The sequence below is a fragment of the Pongo pygmaeus genome, chromosome 1 (assembly GCF_028885625.2).
Source record: "Pongo pygmaeus isolate AG05252 chromosome 1, NHGRI_mPonPyg2-v2.0_pri, whole genome shotgun sequence".
Classification (NCBI taxonomy): Eukaryota; Metazoa; Chordata; class Mammalia; order Primates; family Hominidae; genus Pongo; species Pongo pygmaeus.
In genome coordinates this window covers 164,871,423-164,891,393 of record NC_072373.2, presented here as the reverse complement: position 1 = coordinate 164,891,393, position 19,971 = coordinate 164,871,423, and the positions used below count along the sequence as shown (strand labels likewise).

The 19,971-nt window shown below is 39.4% G+C and overlaps 1 protein-coding gene across 9 annotated transcripts in view; it reads left to right on the top strand.

Annotated features, from left to right (window-relative positions):
- The window catches only part of DNAJC6 (DnaJ heat shock protein family (Hsp40) member C6), a 166,359-nt gene that overhangs the window by 143,267 nt on the left and 3,121 nt on the right, over positions 1 to 19,971 (top strand). For all 9 annotated transcript variants that reach the window (XM_063654574.1, XM_063654581.1, XM_063654583.1 and 6 more), the window contains 7 exons: positions 259 to 693; positions 2,724 to 2,858; positions 6,625 to 6,693; positions 9,568 to 9,687; positions 13,675 to 13,938; positions 16,458 to 16,600; positions 19,063 to 19,239. In XM_063654574.1, coding sequence (XP_063510644.1) covers positions 259 to 693; positions 2,724 to 2,858; positions 6,625 to 6,693; positions 9,568 to 9,687; positions 13,675 to 13,938; positions 16,458 to 16,600; positions 19,063 to 19,239 — 1,343 coding nt within the window. The remainder of the gene's footprint in view (positions 1 to 258; positions 694 to 2,723; positions 2,859 to 6,624; positions 6,694 to 9,567; positions 9,688 to 13,674; positions 13,939 to 16,457; positions 16,601 to 19,062; positions 19,240 to 19,971) is intronic.

Genomic DNA, 19,971 nt, shown 5'->3' with positions numbered 1-19,971 from the left:
AAGCTGAGATTCAGTCCTAGGCTAGCTCCAGAGTTCCTGCTCCTTACCCCTACACTCTACTGCCTCTCAGATACTCAACAAGTGGTAGTTGAATGTAACGTGAAATACATCAAGTGTTCCACTGATTCGGGTCTAGAAACACTGTTTGCTCAGGGCTGAATCCTTCTGTCTTTCTGGAATTATATACATATATTATAACAAAACCCAACAATGTTGTGGTCAACAACTAATCTCTTATGGTATACTGGCCTTCCTCAGATCAGAAATCGGAGAAGTCATTCTGTGAGGAGGACCACGCTGCCCTAGTGAATCAGGAAAGTGAGCAATCAGACGATGAACTTCTGACACTTTCCAGTCCGCATGGCAATGCCAATGGTGACAAGCCTCATGGAGTCAAGAAGCCCAGCAAAAAGCAGCAGGAGCCAGCAGCCCCTCCACCCCCTGAGGATGTGGACCTTTTGGGCCTGGAAGGGTCTGCAGTGAGTAACAGCTTCTCTCCGCCAGCGGCTCCTCCCACCAATTCTGAACTACTGAGTGACCTGTTTGGGGGTGGAGGTGCAGCTGGTCCCACCCAGGCTGGACAGTCAGGAGTGGAAGATGTGTTTCATCCTAGTGGACCGGCGTCTACCCAGTCAACACCACGCCGCTCTGCTGCCTCCACCTCCGCGTCTCCAACCCTAAGAGTGGGAGAAGGTAATTTTTTCTATGTTGCACTGTGCCTCTCAGATTTGAGTTCTAACCTTTGGGCCAAATAAGTGGAATTGAACTTTCCTAATAAGCTAGACTTTTCTGATTTCACTGTAAGTCCTTTAGAGGAGGTCTGTATCTTTATCTAAATTGAGAGCATAAGAGAAAATAGAAATATTGTCCATTTGGGTAGCACCCTAAGGTAGTGTAAGAGTGGATGTTTGAGCTTCACATTCTTACTTCTAATTTTCTTTGTTTAGCACTTCAACCCCTGAGCTGCATTAGTCTGCTTAAACATACTGATTGATGAATTATTGTTGATAAAAATAGCTAATATTTATGAGGTATTTACTATTTGCCAGACATGGAATTTAATACTAAACATTATTTCTCATAGAAACTCAATAAATAAGTGCTATTTTTATCCCCATTTTATAGTTGAGGAAATAGAAGCATAGAATTACATCAGTAGCGTGGGTTTATATGACTAGTAATTGATAAGGCCAGTGTCCAAACCTAGGTTATTTGACTCTAGAGCTTTCCCTCTGTTTTCCTATAATGCCTTCCTGAAGTTATAGTTTTCCGAATATATGTTGGCTATCCAGAGAAGTGTTTGGTTATTTGAAAATGTGTTTAAGTGACTCATGCCAGAAGCACAGCTTCCTAGAACAGAGCAGTTGGTACTAGGTAAGGAGTTTGAGCCCCTTGAGGCTCTGTTAGTTTCACTGTCTCATTGCCAGAGACTCAAACCTTCTACTATGGGTCATCTAGGATTTTTTGACATTTATAAGACAGTGTAGCTGGGTAAGCAGAGATCCAGTAGAGCTCCTGAAGAACCCACTCAAATTAGCTGCCCCTTGGTCCTGTCACCATTAACCAAGATGACTTCACATTAGGAAGGGTAAAGAGAAATGTCTCAACTCTTCAGGCCTATAGTATCCTATAGGAACATTTTTTTTCCCCAAGTGTATCCTTCCCAGAAGGCTCTGGGCTGGTCTTGACTTGTGATGGTTCAGCTGGAGGCATCCTTCATGAGTGTGGGTCTCAGAATTACAGAGTATTGATGTTGAGGCTCAAGCTCTGATGTTGGCTATTGGTGGAGCCAGGATGTGAACTCAGGTGACCTGAATCCTATGCCAATGCTGTTTCCTCTGTACTTCACTTCCTTCCATACAGTTTTAACTTGCCAGAGTGAAAAAAAGCTCTGTCAGGAAAACAGTTTCCAAGATCCAAGATAGCACAGTACTCGATAATTGCATTTTAAGACTATGTACCTGGTGTGACTCTCATTTCATTCATTCATCATGGTTTCCGGCAACTAGTGGCATTCCAGTGCCAGAAGGGGCCTTAGACATCAGTTAATTCTGTGCCTCATGTTGTAGACAATGAAACCGAGGCTTAGATGTATTGATTGACCTGTCTGAGGTTACCCACTGGATTAGTGGCATACCCAGGTCTAGAATGCAAGTATTCTATCCCCCCAAGAGGAAGTAGAAAGAACACCAAGTCTAGAGTTAAAGACCTGGATTTGAACCCCAGGACTTAACTGTCTGTGTAACTTATTGAAAAATCTTCTCAGTTATAAAATGGGGATAATACTTACATATTAGCATTGTTGCAAAGACTGAATTTTGAGCTCTTGTCTTGTGGTGTTGGGCAGTTTTAGTTATTGGAGAATGCCCCTAGTTTAACATAAATTGATATTTTAAATGTACTAAGTATGGTAAGAAAGGATAAGGCTACATAACAAATAAATCCTGCTCTTAAAACCGAGGTGGGATATATGGCTTAATACGTTTTCAGCTAAGACTTCATTGGCATAATGCTCTCCTAACATCTGCTGGGCAGATTAGCCTTGTGTAGCAGCAATGGTATCGACTGTGGTTCATCCAGCAGATAAGTCCAGACTACTCCTTTGTCCACAAAGATAGGAAATTCTTGGAGTCCACTGTTAGCCCTGCAGGAAGTGACAATTCTTTGATGTTTAATGAATGAACTCATGGGACAAATAAATATATTTTCCCGTTGTTTTCTAGGTGCCACCTTTGACCCATTTGGAGCACCTTCTAAACCATCAGGTCAGGATTTGCTGGGTTCTTTTCTGAACACATCCAGCGCTTCCAGTGACCCCTTTCTCCAGCCCACAAGAAGTCCTTCGCCCACAGTACATGGTAAGGAAATATTTTATACTGTGTTCAGTGGAACATAGTTTTCTGCAAGATATCAGTAAGTGCTCATATATAAAAGCACCCTGTGGGTGCTTTTTTGGTAAAAGCTTCCTCACACATCTCTGTTTTTGAAGTTAACAACTCACCTTAACATATCAAAAGCTCTGGGCTGTCTTACAGGGCAGAAACCTGCTTAACTTTGTTTTGCTCTGCTTTCCTATTTGACTATGGTATCCTTTTTTGCATTAGAGCTACATGGACAAAATCATAAATGACCCTTGACTGTAGGACATATAATTATTTTCTGTACCAATAAGAAAGAAAAAAACACTGCCACTGTGAAATGACTGGAAGATACTTCTTGGTTAGAGAAATCTTTGAAATGTGGAAAAATATGTCTTAAATAAATAAAATATGTTAGTAGTCCACAAAATTTGTATTCCAAAGAAAAAAGTTTGGGATATGATAGCCACTAGTTACGTGTGGCTGTTGATGACTCTAAATGTGGCTAGTCTGATTTGAGATACATTCCAAGTATAAAATACATACCAGATTTCAAAACTTAGTACAAAAAAGGCATGTGAAACATCTCATCAATGTTTTTATATTGATCATTTATTAACATAATATTTTGAACATACTGGGTTAAATAAACTATATTATTAAAAATAATTTCAATAGTGTCTTTTTACTTTTTAAAATGTGACTGCTAAGAAATATAAAATTACATATGTGGCCCAAATTATATTTCTATGTTAGAGACTTAGGTTGTATGGAAAGAGTAATAATCACATCCATTTATAAAAGTGCGTCACTTAGGTAACATTGATTAAAACCGGAGCTCTGCAGTGAGGGATAAGTAACTTTGAGCCAGAGAGTTGTAGCTCATTCCTGATGTTGAAGTCTATTGAACATTATTGGCCACAACCTAGAAGGTGATGTGTTGTTGAAGGCATCCTGAGCTTGCTTGGAGAATGCAGTCCAGTCATCAGTTGACTTTGGGAAACCAAGCCAATGCAAAAGGAAAATGACTTTTGCAACACTGGTGAAACTGAAACTTGACTAAAAAAGAGTCCAGGAACAATTTTTATGGTTCATTTCCAACTAGTCTTTAATCTCAAACTATTTGAAGTACATCCTCAGGACAGTATACAAGTAATTCCCCTCTTACCTATGAGTCATGCTTACTTGAGAGAGTCTCCTGACTGGATGTTGACTACCTGTAGGAGAAAAGATGCAGGAATGTAGAGTAGAGTTGGTTTTCTCACTCATTTAAAATGTTAAGTCATGTCATTTCCCTGCTCAAAATGCCTCCCCATTTCACTCAGCATGAAAACCAAAGTCCTTGAAATGGCCTATGTAGGCTCTGTATGCTCTAGCATCCCAGTGCCTGTGACCTCATTTCCCATTCTCTCCCACTTTACTCTCTGCATTCCAACTGTATTGGCCTCTTTGCTGTTGCACTGGCTGTTTCCTCTGCCTCATACTCTTCCCCAGGCATCTGCGTGGCTAAGTCCTTCACCTCCTTCAAGTCTTTGCTCAAATGTCACCTTCTCAGTGGAGTCTACTCTGATTCCTCCATTTCAAATCGCAACTCATCTCCCTGCCCTACTCCACATTCCCCTTTCTGTTGTGCTTAGTAACTTCCAGTATATGCAGTAATTAACTTATGTGTTACATTTTTTTGTCGTGTATCTCTCTCTATTAGAACATGAATTTCACAAAGGCAGGGAAGTTTGTTTTGTTCATTAATGCATCCATAGTGCCTAAAAGAATTACTGGCACATGGTAGGTGCTATCTATCTTTCCAATATTAAATATAAAATGAATTAACTCACTTTTCCCATCAAAGTTTCTTTGATGCACAGTGATAGTGTCATAAGGCTATATGTTTTCCTGATTTTAATACTTTGAAATTATTGTTTTAATAAGAGTACTACCCTTTGTGTCCCATGGGCGTGGGTGTTCATACTTGGCAGCTTGGCAGTTTTGGATCCAGTTTTCTGTTTCTGATGAACTGATTAGAACATGATGTTTATCACCCAGTTTAGGCCAGTTAGTACTCCTTTGTTTTGTGGTTACATTTCTCATTTTGGCCTGTATTGTGCTAGCGAGCGGAAAGAATTTTCTCCTCTGCTTGTTGGGAAAGCAATGATCATTTCACTGTTACTGAACCAACTCACCGTCTTCATATAGGACAGAATATAGGTGACACTCAGATGTCTGCTTTGAGAGGTCAGATTGCCCACCTCCAAATCCTCAGGGTACTTCCCCCGGGTTTCTGCAAGGCATCACCGATCTCTTGTGAAAATAAAAAAAATACTGCCTTTGGGCTCAACAAATATTTATTGAACATCTATTCTGAAGAGAATAATCACTTGGGACATGATGTTGGAAGAACAAATAAATAATCATAATAAAAGGCAAAATAGAGACTAAAATATTAGGTAATTACCTTTTTGAAAAAATATATTCCTGTTTCTCTAACAGACCTTAAGTTTCTTGAGGATAGATAATGCATCTTTTAGTCTCTGTCCCCTGGTGTGGTGCCTTGCATGTGGTAGGTAGTCATAAGGGTTTGTGGGTTTGATTAGCAATAAGGTTGAAGTTCTGATACCTACTTCTACGTCTTAATTGGATGTAAGACTAAGATCAGAGCTTAAAGGAAATAAGATAGAATGTATTGGCAAAACTGTCTAACTTCCACCTCAGTGGAATGGGTTACTGTGTAAAAAGAGAAGGGAGAAATAGAAAAGAAAGAATTATTATTGCTGATAATGGCATATCCTTTTTAACTTAATGATGGGAAGGTACTAGATGACTTGGTTGGTACTAAGTAAACCAAACAAGGAAATAAAAGATTTGGAATGCTAATCTTGATGCCTTCTGGTGGTGATGGTGTGTGTTTTAAATCCCAGATGCAATGTCAGTTTAGTATTTGCATGTTAATCATTAATTTGTGTGGGCAAAACCTAGAGGTGCCTCAGAAAGAAATTCTTCATCATGGCATCCTGTTTCCTATATAGATTTTATAGATGTATAAAAAACTTACTATGCACATGTATTCCTCTGGTACACCTGATTCCTTTTAGCCAAATATTTCTTTTAAATTATATGTTTGGAACTTTGAGGGGGGTCAGAATGATTTATTTTGAAGCTGTAATGAGTTTGAGTACCATAGACACATCCCTGACAACCAGCATAGCGATGGTGTATAGCCGGTGCCCAATACATGTTCTGCATGACTCATGATTCTCAACTCATGTCACAGCAGAGGAGAAAACAAAATGTCAGTTTTAAGTGGATTATACCTCTATACTTAATGCTTAGCAAAGGTAAACTGAGTTTAAGGTGTTTTCCCCCTTTTCTTATTGCACACTGACTCTGTGTTAAATTTAGACGTGGGACACACACACATAAGATAGTTCTTTCCTGCCTTCGAGGGACTCACAATTGAATGGAGACAGACACATGCTCGGTGATAACTCAAAGTGTGTGGATACGGAGGTAAAACCAAAGTGAGACAAAGAAGGAGCAGAGACAAATAATATGTAGTTTCTGTCAAGCCTCATGTGAACAACCATAGGTGAAGGCAGAACATATTGAGTGTTGCAGAGTGTGGCAAGAACTCAGAAGGAGGAGTGGATATCTTGGGATCTTGCTGGGGCCATGCAGGCTTCAGGGATGGAATGGCATTATCCTGTGTGAACTCAGAAAAGTGGGTTCTGAGCTCTCTTGTTCTCATTATTTTTCTTTTCCCCATTTGTAGCTTCTAGTACGCCTGCTGTGAACATTCAGCCAGATGTTTCTGGAGGTTGGGACTGGCATGCTAAACCAGGTAAAAGCAGGTTATTTTCTGTACACATTTATATAATTGCAAAAGCATAATCCTTACCCAAGATGAAGTGAGTACTCACAGAGTATTGTGGCCTACCGGTGTAATTTGTGTCACTTTTTCCTAAAGATTCATATTCTAGAAGAGCTTTTCCCAATGCACTTGATGACATGATAGTGCTACTTATCATACACCATTTAACTTTTCTAAATTTCATTTGCTGAATGTCTTATCTTGACAATAGAATCAGACAGATATAAATATATGTCAAACTCTATCACTTAGAAACTCTTGGGTTTTTTTGGCAAGTCTGAGCCTCAGTTTTCTTATCTGAACAATGGGGATAATAATTTTGGTCCCACACAGTTGTGTAAGTTTAAATAAAAAAAAACTTATGTAAGAATTTCTGGCATAGTGTAGATGCTGACAAATGTGAATATTCTTCCTTCTTTACAAAATACTTATTTTAGGGTGGGATTTTTCTGTCATCAACAAGGTCTCCTCCTCATGACCACTATGGCATTTATGGAGCTGTCTTGTGTGACTGCTCCTGACATTGAGCAAGTTAAGTGCACGCGTGCACATACAAACACATACACAATGGGCTTATCACAGCAACTTTCGGAAGCAGTTGCTGTTTCCTTTTTTTATTGTAGCAACCCCCTCCCCACAACATAACATTTACCCTGCCAATAATTTCCAAGTGTACAATACAGTATTATCAGCTACATGCACTTTGTTGTGCATCAGATCCCCAGGACGAACCCACCTCCCCACTGACCTTCTCACATAACTGAAACTGTACACTTACTAAATAATTCCCTACCTCTGCCTCCACCAGCCCCTGGCCACCACCCTTCTACATGAGTTTGACTACTTTAGATACCTCCCATAAGTAGAATCATACAGCATTTGACTTTTGTGGCTGGCTTATTTCAGTTAGTATAATATCCTCGAGGTTCATCTGTGTTGTAACATGTGACAGGATTTCCTTCTGTTTTTAATTTAAAAAATTTTTTTGGCTGGGGCATGGTGGCTCACGCTTGTAATCCCAGCACTTTGGGAGGCAGAGGTGGGAGGATCCCTTGAGGCCAGGAGTTCATGACCAGTCTAGGCAACACGGCAAAACCCTATCTCTACAAAAATTAGCCAGGTATGGTGGTGTGTCCCTGTAGTCCCAGCTACTTGGGAGGCTGAGATGGGAGAATTACTTAGGCCCAGGAGGTTGAGGCTGCAGTGAGCCAAGATCACACCACTGCACTCCAGCCTGGGTGACAGAGTAAGAACCCTGTCTCAAAAAAAGATTTTTCTTTAAATTGACAGATAAAATTGTATGTATTTGTCATGTACAATATGATGTTTTGAAGTACGTATACACTGTGATATGGTTAAATGTAGCTAATTAACAAATGCATTACCTCACATGGGTATCATTTTTGTGGTGAGAACATTTAATATCCATTCTCTTTGGATTTTTCAAGAGTGTAGTAGATCATCATTAACTAGAGTCACTATGCTGTACAATGGATGTCTTGACTTATTCCTCCTTTCTAGCTGTAATAATATATCCTTTAACCAATGCCTCCTCGTCCCTGCCCTACCTCCAACCACCCCAGCACCTGGTAACCACCATTCTACTCTTTATTTCTATGAGACCAACTTTTTTAGCTTCCACATATGAATGAGAACATGCAGTATTTGTCTTTCTGTGCCTGGCTTATTTCACGTAACATAATGCTCTCTAGGTTTATCCATGTCATCTCAAATGACAGGAATTCCTCTTTTTTATGGCTCAATAGTATTCTATTGTGTATATACACCATATTTTATTTATCCATTCATCCATTAATGGACACTTAGGTTGATTCCATATCTTGGCTGTTGTGAATAGTGCTGCAATAAGCATGGGAGTGCAGATATCTCTTTGACATACTGACTTGATTTCCTTTGGATATATACCCAGTAGCAGGATTGATAAATCATATGGCAGTTCTATTTTTAATATTTTAAGGAACCTCCAAATTGTTTCCCATAATGGCTGTACTAATTTACATTCCCACCAACTATGTCCTTTTTTCTCTACATCCTTGCCAACATGTTTTTTGGTTTTTTTTTAATAGCAATTCTGACAGGAGTGAGGTGATATGTCATTTTGGTTTTGATTTGCATTTCTATGATGATTAGTGATGTTAGTATTTTTTTATACATCTGTTGGTTTTATATGTCTGTTGGTTTTCTTCTGGTATTCATCTGTATGTTTTCTTCTGGTAATTTCATAGTTTTGGGTCTTACATTTAAATCTTTAATGGATTTTGAGCTGATTTTTTTATATGGTGAGAGATAAGAGTATTTTTACCCTGTTGCCTTCTTATTCTGTTGATTGTTACCTTCCCTGCACAGCAGTTTTTAGCTTGACAATTGTCCCATTTGTTTTTCTTTTGTTGCCTGTGATGTTGGTTTCATATTATTTCTCTTTTTTAAAACTAATGGTAAAATGCTGAAGCTCAAAGATGTTAAGCAAGATTCCCAAGGTCACTCAGGAACTGGCAAAGCCAGAATCCAGATCCAGACCTAACTTCAAATCCTATAGGAAAGAGTGAAGTCAGGTGACATGAGGACCTGGAAATAAAACAAACACTGGAAATAATAGTTCACACTTGTGGCCTGGAAACAGCATTTGTCTTTTCTGTGTTCTGTCCTTGTTCAAGGCCACCATTCACCCAGGTCAGGGAAACAGGGTCTAGCAACTTCTTAGACATTTTCAAACCCTGTCCTAATTTGCCTAGGAGACAAATAAACAGTAACTCTGGAATTCTGAATTTCAGAATTCAGCCTCAAACAACTAACTCATTTTCAATGACCTTATTTCCTTTTCAGGAGGCTTTGGAATGGGAAGCAAGTCAGCTGCCACCAGCCCAACCGGATCCTCACATGGTACTCCCACCCATCAGAACAAACCCCAGACTCTGGATCCTTTTGCTGACCTTGGGACACTAGGTACAAACTCAGAAGATCAAGATACAAATAACATTTATTTATAGCTATAAAGCCTCAAATCTCAGTCTTTGGTGTTACAGCAAGCTGGTATTGTCACCTGGAACTTCAAATAGTGTGTATTCTTAAGCTATCCTCTGAAACCTGAGATTGGCTTTTTAAAAAAGGAAAGCGAGAATCAGATATGGGGTTAGGAATCATCTTTATTGATTCATTTCTCCAGTGCCTAATTCTGGATGTGTAGCGTGAATAAAGTTAGAGCTTTCAGGGGCTCCTGGCAACAGAGTTTGGCTGCGCAAAAGTAATGCGTAGGGAAATAGTATGAGACAGGGCTGGTCAGATGGATTTGTGCTACACGATGCCAACCTTGCAGAACACTTACTGTGATGCGGTGATGTTACCTGTGAGATCTTCACACCATTCCCTTTCTCTCCATTAACTGTAGTGCTCTCTGGTCAATTTGTAAAATTCTATACAGAAAATAGACTCAAGTATCGTATTTCCAGAATATTTTCACCATATGTTAATAGATATTACAGGGTAAGTGTTCTGAGAGCAAGTGAGATTGGGAAGCACTGGTTTCAGTGGATTTTGATTACCACTAAGAGGGACACAGTATCCAGAGTTCTCAAACTGATTTCACCAAGGAGCCTGTTTTCAAGGAGGGGTTCATTGGACTACTGTGTTCTGAAACATTTTCTTCCTCCTTTTTCCTTCCTCCTCTAGGGCAGTGCAGATTTGTTAAATAAGGGTGGGGTAGCCCTGACACAAAGGTTTATCTTGGCCATATTGATAGTCTGTGATCTCAGAAAGCCCTCCTGAGGCATTTAGAGCCAGATGGAGGGAATGTGAGCCTGGCTACCATTGTTGTCTGTAACTTGTGTCAGCCTCTTTATCTTCCATTCTGTACTATTTAGATGTTTTTCCCTTTTAAGAACTCTCAAAATTATTTTATGCAGTCATTTTCTTCTCCACCTTTCTTTGTATCTTACTGAAAATTTCAAATTTTAAAGTAATATTATATCAGATGAAATTTTACTTCAATAAAATCTCATTTATTATTTATTTTTAATGCATTTATTCATCCAACAAATATTTATGAAAGTGCCTTCTAGGTGCTAGTACTGTTTTAGTAAAAAAGATAACCAAACAAAACAAAACTCCTGCCTTAATAAAACTTACATTATAGAACGGGAATCAAATAATAAATTAACAAATATATAAAGTCAAATAATGAAAACAATAAAAATAACAATTAATAGTTATTGGGGCCTTACTATGTGCCAGACACTACTTTGAAGTGCTTTACATATATCATTTCATTTAATCTTCCTCATAATCTTTTGAAGTAGTGACTGTTACAATCCTCGTTTTACAGATGAGGAAACGGGGACAAAACAGGTTAAGTAACATGCACAAATCACAAGCTTTCAACACCAAGAAGTCTAGCTCTGGAGCTTGCACTCGTAAAAGGTTTAGAGGTTGATGTAGCTGAGTGTGGGAAGGGGTATCAGTTCAGTTCATCCAGTCAATGGTTTTCTACCCTTGAGCATTAATTCCCTCATTTCACAGGTATTTTTGAGTACTTACTATGTGGTAGGCATTCAGGATGTAATAAAGAATCAAAGCAGATGACATTCCTGTTCTTTGAAACTTGCACTGCAGTGGGAGGAAGAAACTTTAATCAAATGTAAAATATCCACTACTGTAGGGGCTACACAAGATGGAGCATTTTTTAAAAAGCTCCCCAGGTAATTCTAATGCACAATCAAGGTTGAGAACTACTGCTTTGCTTTTAATGAGGATTGCAGTGGTCTCTGGATTTAGCTACCACTTTGTATTTCTGTCAGTTCTCTGCTTCAATAGCATTAACAGTTAGACTTGCTGAGCATGGGGAGAAAATATTCTAGAAGGGTAGACATCAGAGAGTCCTGCAATGTTGATGAGCCCCATGAGTGCGGGGTCAGCATCTGCTTTTTCACCACTGTATCTGCAGCCTGGCATCTAGAGGATGCTCAATAGTGTTTCCTAAATCAATGAATAACTGACAGTGTGGTCGGCATATGGCAAGTTTTTCTTAGTTCTTTAGGCTTTTCCATATTTACCAAATTTTAAAATAAAAAAACACATATGTTCAGAACAGAGTAAGCTTCCTTAAATATAAAATGAAACCCCAGTATAGAATGAATACCAAGTCTTAGGTGTATGTTCCTGTGCTATTGGCAGGAGGGCTCTGGGACATAGGAAGAAGGAATTCATGCTGCTATTTATGGAATGAGTGGGGCAATGCCAAGCTTGAAGACAAGCCCTGTCATTACATTTTCCTATCACCAAGTGTTTATTGAGCCCTGAAGATGTACCAGGCATGTGCTTATTAGCATATGAGCTTACATTATTTTATAATATATAACATCTCTTTGTTTGCTTAATTGTGAAATACTTTCATATAGTTGTTGTGTCTTTACAGTATACCTGTGATATAGACATAGTTTTGATTAAACAGATGAATAAACTCAGGCTCAAAGGAGTGAGTTTTTTTACCCAGCTTTAGAAGAGCAAAGATTCTCTATATCCTGTTTTCAGCTATATTCTTAGTGCCCAGCATAGTACATGACACTTGGTAATGCTCATCAAATAGTATATATACACTAATTAGTGTATATATATATATGAATGAATGAAGAACGAATGCAAGAATGAATGATAGAGCTGACATGCAAACTCAGATTGATGGTAAGTCCAGTGATCATGATGCATTTCCAGCAGGGAAGGAAAGTGGAGCCCCAGAATCAGAATAGGGAAAGTATCTATAGAAAGAAGAGATAGTAAGGGATGAGTTATAGTGAAAGGCTTAGCAATTAGGAGAAGAATTAAGGATTACTGAGTGCAGTAAACGAACATGACATTTGGAGATAGGATGCACATAGTCTAATCCCAGCTCCATTAATTAGCTGTGTGATCATAAGCATATCAGGAAACCTCTCTGAGCCTTAATTTCCTTATCTTCAAAGTGGAGCCAGTGATACTACTTACCTCCTAAGAGTGTTGCGTAGATCTGAGCAGCAATGTACATAAGCACATTTTGTTAACGCTAAAGAGCTATATAAATATTAGTTATTTTATTATTGTTACTTTAGACTTATTACATGAAAGGGTCTTTGGAGATCAGCACATTTCAGTTTCTCATTTTACCTCTTTAAATGCAAGCCACAGCTGGTTTTCATATTTTGGACATAGCCCAGCTTGTATGCAGTGAGTGCTTAAAAGTTTGGAGATTATGGAATCAAGATTCTACTTAAATTCCTGGCACAAAATAACATCATTTTTAAAGCTTGAATAAGATCCTTTGTCCTGTTTAAAGTTATCAGAATGTTGACTGTTTTTGCTCTCCTTCAGTGAAATGCGAGTAGTATGAAGTTAAAACCTACTTGTGAAATTTCAAAACATCTTTATTTATTCTTGGGCACTAACCATGCTTTATAACAAAAAATGATTAATCCTAATAATTGAAGTTTAAGTAGCACCTTAATGAGTGGACTTACTGTTTTATTCCCCGTTCTTGTCATTTGGTAGTTTTTTTAAAAATTTTATTGTAGTGAAGAAGCAGAATCTACTTAGAAGATGGAAGGGTGGGGAAGGATGGCACAGTGGGAAGAGCCAGGGCTCTTTTGACCTGGAGGCAAAGATCCAGAATCAAGTCTCGGCTCAGCCACTTGCTGTGTGCCTCTGAGAAAAATCACTTAACTGCTCTGACCGGCAGTTTGCTCATCTGAAGGAAAAATGAGGCCATTAAAACATACCTAAAAATGTTATTGTGGGGATTAAGGAAATAATATGTATGCCTGCAATTGCTTTATCTATATTAGGAAGATTACTTGTGCTGTCAGTCAAGGGAATGGCTATTAAAGCCACTGCAAACAGTGTCTTAAGACACAAGAGTTGGAGGCCACTCAAAATAGTTTTACCTTCTTTATCTCTTTTTTTCTTTAGGTAGTTCTTCATTTGCCAGCAAACCCACCACACCAACTGGATTGGGTGGAGGATTCCCGCCTCTCAGCTCGCCACAGAAGGCATCTCCCCAGCCTATGGGTGGCGGGTGGCAGCAGGGAGGTGCCTACAACTGGCAGCAGCCACAGCCTAAGCCTCAGCCCAGCATGCCCCACTCCTCTCCCCAGAACCGACCCAACTACAACGTGAGCTTCTCAGCCATGCCTGGGGGCCAGAACGAACGTGGGAAAGGATCAAGTAATTTGGGTAAGGGTAATGGTATGGGACCTAGCTATAGGGCAGCCTGTCTGTGTTGTCACACTGCCTGAATGTGTCTGTCTGAAGGTGACAGTAGTTTCTGCGTAGTGTCAATTCAGTAGTTTCTGAGGTAATCTTATAGTTGTAGAGACACAACATGATCCCTACCCCCAGCGCTGTACCTGGAGCCTCCTGGGTTGACTATGCTCCTAACTTTTGTACCATTTTGTGACTGTGGGCTCACTTGTCTGTTTATCTCCAGACTGGAACCAGATGGAGGGCAGGGACTGTGTCTTAGTTACCATGGTATCATTAGCACCTAACATAGTGCTTGGCATAGAGTAGGCACTAAATGAATGTTGAAGGGATATGAGTGGAGAGGTAGATGCATCTTAAAGCTGTTATTCCTTTGGAAGAGGAAGTGGAAGAAAAAGTTGGGGAATCTTTCAAGCACATTGGTCATATTTACCTTTTGGTCCCAGTTGGAGGACTGTATGTGTCTTGGAAAACTTGGTCTTTCTTATGCTCTGTTTGGTGGATTCCTGAGATCAGCAGGGTACCTATGATGTGCCAACGCCTGAGGCTGGAGGATACTCTGGATAGGATCTTGACAATGAGTGAAAAGTAATATTTTTGCATAGGAAGGATGGTTAGATTTTAGTTTATTAAAAGCCTGTTTTGGTACATTTTATATTTCAGTTGATTTTGTCAGACCCTGCAATGAAGTACATAGGAACATGGTGAGGGAAGAGGCCTTTCTCTCTATGGAACATGGGAAGGCAATTCTTCTGCTCTTCCTAGTAGCTGTAGCTAACATTTATTGAGTCCTTACTGTATGTCAGGCGCTATCCTAAGCATTTTTCATGTACAGGCATCCCCCTTTATTTGTGGTTTTATCTTTTGCAGTTTCAGTTACCTGAGGTCAACTGCAGTCTGAAAATATTAAATGGAAAATTCCAGGAGTAAGCAATTCATACATTTCAAATTGTGCACTATTATGAGTAGCGTGATGAAACCTCGCACCGTCTTACTCCATCCTGCCTAGGATGTGAAGCATCCCTCTGTCTAGCACATCTATGTTGTATTCTCTACCCACCCATTACTTACTTAGTAGCCATCTCGGTTATCAGATCAAAAAAAAAAGTACTGTATATATAGGGTCTGGTACTATCTGCAGCTTTAGGTGTCCACTGGGGGTCTTGGAACATACCCCCTGTGAATAAGTGGGGGGACTCCTGTATTATTTCTTATAATCTTCAAAATCAACCACATATCATAGGTGGGGAACCCATGACACAGATCGATGAAGTAATTTCCTAAGTTTATACAGCTTATAAGCGACAGAGCCAGGATTCGAACCCTGGCAATCTGGCTCCAGAACCCCTGCCCTTTATTGCTACACTCTACTGGCTAGAACACAGGTCCTTCTCACAACACCAGCATGTTAGGAATTCAGTTGTTGGGGATATGTAACATCATGTTTGTTCTTGACTAGCAGGGATATTTCCTGGACAATTCCGTAGAGTCATGCCAATTCCCCTCCATTTTTGAGTAGATAGATGTGGGGCAAGTGACTTCAATCAGCAAATACTTATGGAGCATCTTCAGTGTAGAAAACATTGAGGATGCAGCAGTGAACAAGAAATAAAATCCCTAGTTTCAGAGCACTTACATTTCAGTGTGTGCAAGTACAGGTATGTGTATGTCTTACAGTATAGAGATAGCAAATGGTTTTCAACTCAAAAGCTGATTTTGGTTGATTTGAATTGACTGTATGGACTGTTATGTTTTGGTTCTATTTTGTTTTAGCAAGCATTTAGATAGCCAGGCACTATTCTAAGCATTTTAAATGTTAACTAATGCATTTTCAAAACAACTCCATAAGGTGAGTAATATTCCTAACACCATCCCCATTTTATGGATGAGGAAATTGAGGAATAGAGATAATAAGTAACTTGCCTAGGTTACATCACTAATAAGTGGCAGAGCTGGAATTCAAACCCAGGGAGTTGGGGTCCAAAGTCTTTGTTCCTAGCCACCATGCTCGGCTGCCTCTCCAAACAAATTGAGAAAGATTATGAGGCTACAACCAGACTTGGAGAGAAAGAGCAAAGTGATTGACTAAAATATCAACAGAATATGGGCAGAGAAGTGGTAGCATGCATGAATTTCAAGTACCAAAACCCAGATCCCAGTGCCAACACTGGTATGAGTTAGTTATAATCTGGAGGGATAATGAGTATCCTCATCTAAAGAGAAGGTACAGTGGAAATGGAATTGGATTTGGCTTCATGATCCAGCCTCCAGTTTTAACCTTGCCACATATATGATTCTGGACAGATTCATTTTCATCATCTGTAGAATGGATGCAAGAGTCTCTTACCCTACTCACAGGGTAAGCAAGCATGAGGGTTAAGGGACTGAATGCATATTAAAAACATCTTGAAGACTCCAGGTGCTGTGAGATAATGATACAGCATTATGTTTAAGAATGAAAACTATAATGATTTTCAAAAATTATATTGCAGAAGGGAAACAAAAAGCAGCTGATTTTGAAGACCTACTCTCTGGTCAAGGTTTCAATGCTCACAGAGACAAAAAGGGGCCTCGGACAATAGCTGAGATGAGAAAGGAGGAAATGGCTAAGGAAATGGATCCTGAGAAATTAAAGGTGAGTGAGGCCCCTGACGCAGCTTGATTATCCTATATGACAAAGTCATGTGATAAAGTCATGTGTATGGAGCTATCAGCATGAGACTAACCTATTGTCTTAGTCCATTCAGGCTGCTATAACAAAATACCATAAACTAGGTGGCTTATAAACAACAGGATTTTTTTTTTTTTCCTCTGGGAAGGCTGGGAAGTCCAAGATCAAGGTGCCAGCCATTTTGGTGTCTAGTGAGGGCCGTCTTCCTGGTTCATGGATGGTGGTTTTTCCCTGTGTCCTCATAGGCAGAAGAAAGAGGTCTTGCTCAGGCCTCTTTCATAAGGGCACTAATCCCATTTATAAGAAGTCTGTCTCATGAACTAATCACCTCCCAATGGGAAGCCCTAACCTCCTAATACCATCACCTCAGGAGTTAGAATTTCAACATAGGAATTTTGGGGGGGACACATACATTCAGACCATATCACCTATAAAAGGCATGATAGTAGATTTCTGGTGGCCACTCTATTTCATTTGGTCTTTGCAGCTGTGATTTGAGTACAGCTGTGCCCTTTAATAGCAAAGTAGCTTCGAGGAGGTTGCACACACTGTTTACTTTCTTTAATAAAATAAATGTTATTCCATGATATGGCAATATAGATTTCTTTTGTTTGCCTGTTCAAATGAGCAGTGGCACTTTCTAAGAGGTGATTTTGTTATTCAGATGGCATTCACATTCTAAAGATGAGTCATTAGAATTTGCTGGTAAGAAGAATGCATTATTTATGTTTTCTCTTTCTGCCTTGAGAGCTTTTTTATTAAACCAGATTGACTGAAGCCCCCAGGATCTTTTCTCTACCGATAGAGAAATATTTATGTACCTGAGACTTACCAATTCCTGCAACATTAGACCTGGAGCTTTGGAAGGTAGAGGACAGAAAGGCTGAGGGAAGTGTGGCTCCTGTCTTCCCCATTGTCTCCCTCTACTTTTAACCAAAGCAGTTCCACTTTTCTCTCTTTCTGATTCTGGAGGTTTAGGTAAAATTAGATTTGAGGTTTTTTCCTCAAATCAAATCAACATACTTTTTTCCTCAAATCAACATACTGTTTTAGTGTGTTTCAGCATTTTTTTTTTTTAAGTTTGCAAATCAGCGAATCTAACCCCTTTGTTTCACAGCTGAAAAAACCACATAACTTCATAGATGAAGATGTTGTATGGACAGGCGGATGCAGATTAGCTGGGAAACAGAGGGTGGTTCTGTTGATGAGTGGTATGAGGTCTGGAAGAGTTTGTAAAGATCAAGAGAATTGGAATGCTCTTCACAGATGGAGAGGTTGAGTTCCTATGTGACAAAATACTAAATATGCTGATACTACAACAAACTGAAAGAGGAGGATGTAATCTGTCTCTGTATTAAAGCATCTGCAAAACCAGTACTTGAACGGCAAGTCAATCTTAACACATTCTGAAAACATATACCACTGTTCTGTATAATTTCCTGATAGATTTGTTGCAGATGTATATAATATACATCTAATATAACTTAGATTCTTTGATACATTTTTTAGTACAATGTAGGGTCTTTCATTTGCATGTTTTTCACTGCACCCAATGTCACAGAGGCTTAATATTTCTTCCAAAAACATTGTGCTTCATCTCAATAACCTTTGTTCATTAGGCAAACTTGGACAGTTTCCTATAAAAGAAAGCTGTTTATTTCATTTAAGCCATGTTTGATTATTTAATTGGTACAGGGTATGTAATTGTTTGGGAGGGTAGCTGTCATTAATGTGACTAAACCATTCATCCAGCAACACTCACTTAGCTGAACTCCTGTTAGGTACTCAATGCTGATACAGTTTTATGATCCCTCTGACTTAATCACCTCATTTGTTCAAACTGTGAATGTTCATAGTTCAAATAAATGACTAAATGGGTCAATTCATGTAACAAGCCTTTTTCAGCTCTGTTCTGCACCAGGTTTATTATTTGGTTCTGAGATACAGTGATATATAAGAAATAATACTTTTCCTCAAACAGCTCTGCCTAATGGCAGGCAAAGAGAAACACACAATTACAATAAAGTGTGGTACATATTATGGTAGAAACATGTTTAAGGTAGAGTAGCCCAGAGAAGTTTGGCCCTTTTTTAAGGGTTACTTATTTAGTGCAGTATCTACCCTCATGGAGTTTATATTGAGTATAACTCCGGGGTTGGGGATGGGAGAGAAAGGAATTCAAACTCGCAAAGTCTAACAGTGTGAAATTCCTCAGCAGGCTTTTGAAGGATGATAGAGTTAACCAGGGAGACAAGGTAGGAGGTTGAGGAGGAGAAGCATTCCAGGTGAGGAAACAGCCTGGATTATACAGGTTGCCCTAAGTGTTTTGATGTTGCTGGAGCAGAAGGGGTTTCTAGAGTTCTAGTGGAAACCTTCTGAACTAGTAAGTAAGCATTTGAATTTCTTAATCCCCTTTGTGTTTACAGATTCTGGAATGGATTGAAGGCAAAGAAAGAAATATCAGAGCCCTTCTCTCCACGATGCATACCGTGCTGTGGGCTGGGGAGACCAAGTGGAAACCAGTTGGCATGGCAGACCTGGTAACACCAGAGCAGGTGAAGAAGGTGTACAGGAAGGCTGTCCTGGTGGTGCACCCAGATAAAGTGGGTATAACCTGCCCTGTTGTGTAACTTGTCAGGTCCTTGCTTCATTATCTTATGAGTATGTGTTTTACTTTAAATGTGCTGGTTGATCTGACCTATTTTTAATAAAATTAAGTCAATGAGCTGAAATCAGATATTTAAACAAATAGTTATACTTTATGAAATGAGAAAGAAGATATCAAACTATATATTACAGGGGCTTATTTAGAGAGAGTAAGATTTACCCAGTGATTAATTTTTAGGGTTCAGAAGTAAATTGTGTCTGAGTATGGTGGCTCATGCCTGTAATCCCAGCACTTTGGGGAGCTGGGGTAGGCGAATTGCTTGAGCCCTCAAGTTTGAGACCAGCCTGGGCAACATGACAAAACCCTGTCCCTACAAAAAAAATACAAAAATTAGCTGGTGTGGTGGCATGAGCCTGTAGTCTTAGCCACTCGGGAGGCTGAGGCAGGAGGATCACTTGAGCCTGGGTGATCAAGGCTGCAAGGAGCTGAGCTCGATCCACTGTACTCCAGCCTGGGCAACAGAGGGAGACCCTGTCTCCAAAAAAAGAAAAGAAAAAGTAAATTGTGTCCTGGCTTACAATAGTAAGGACAGGCTAAGAGCTGGACAGAAGAAAACTCCTTTCCTTTAGAGATACAACAGTATAGTTAGCTAGGATGGTAATGAAAAAGCTTCAGAATGTAGTTGGTAAAATTTGTGAGAATCAATAAAATATTCAAAATGGAATTA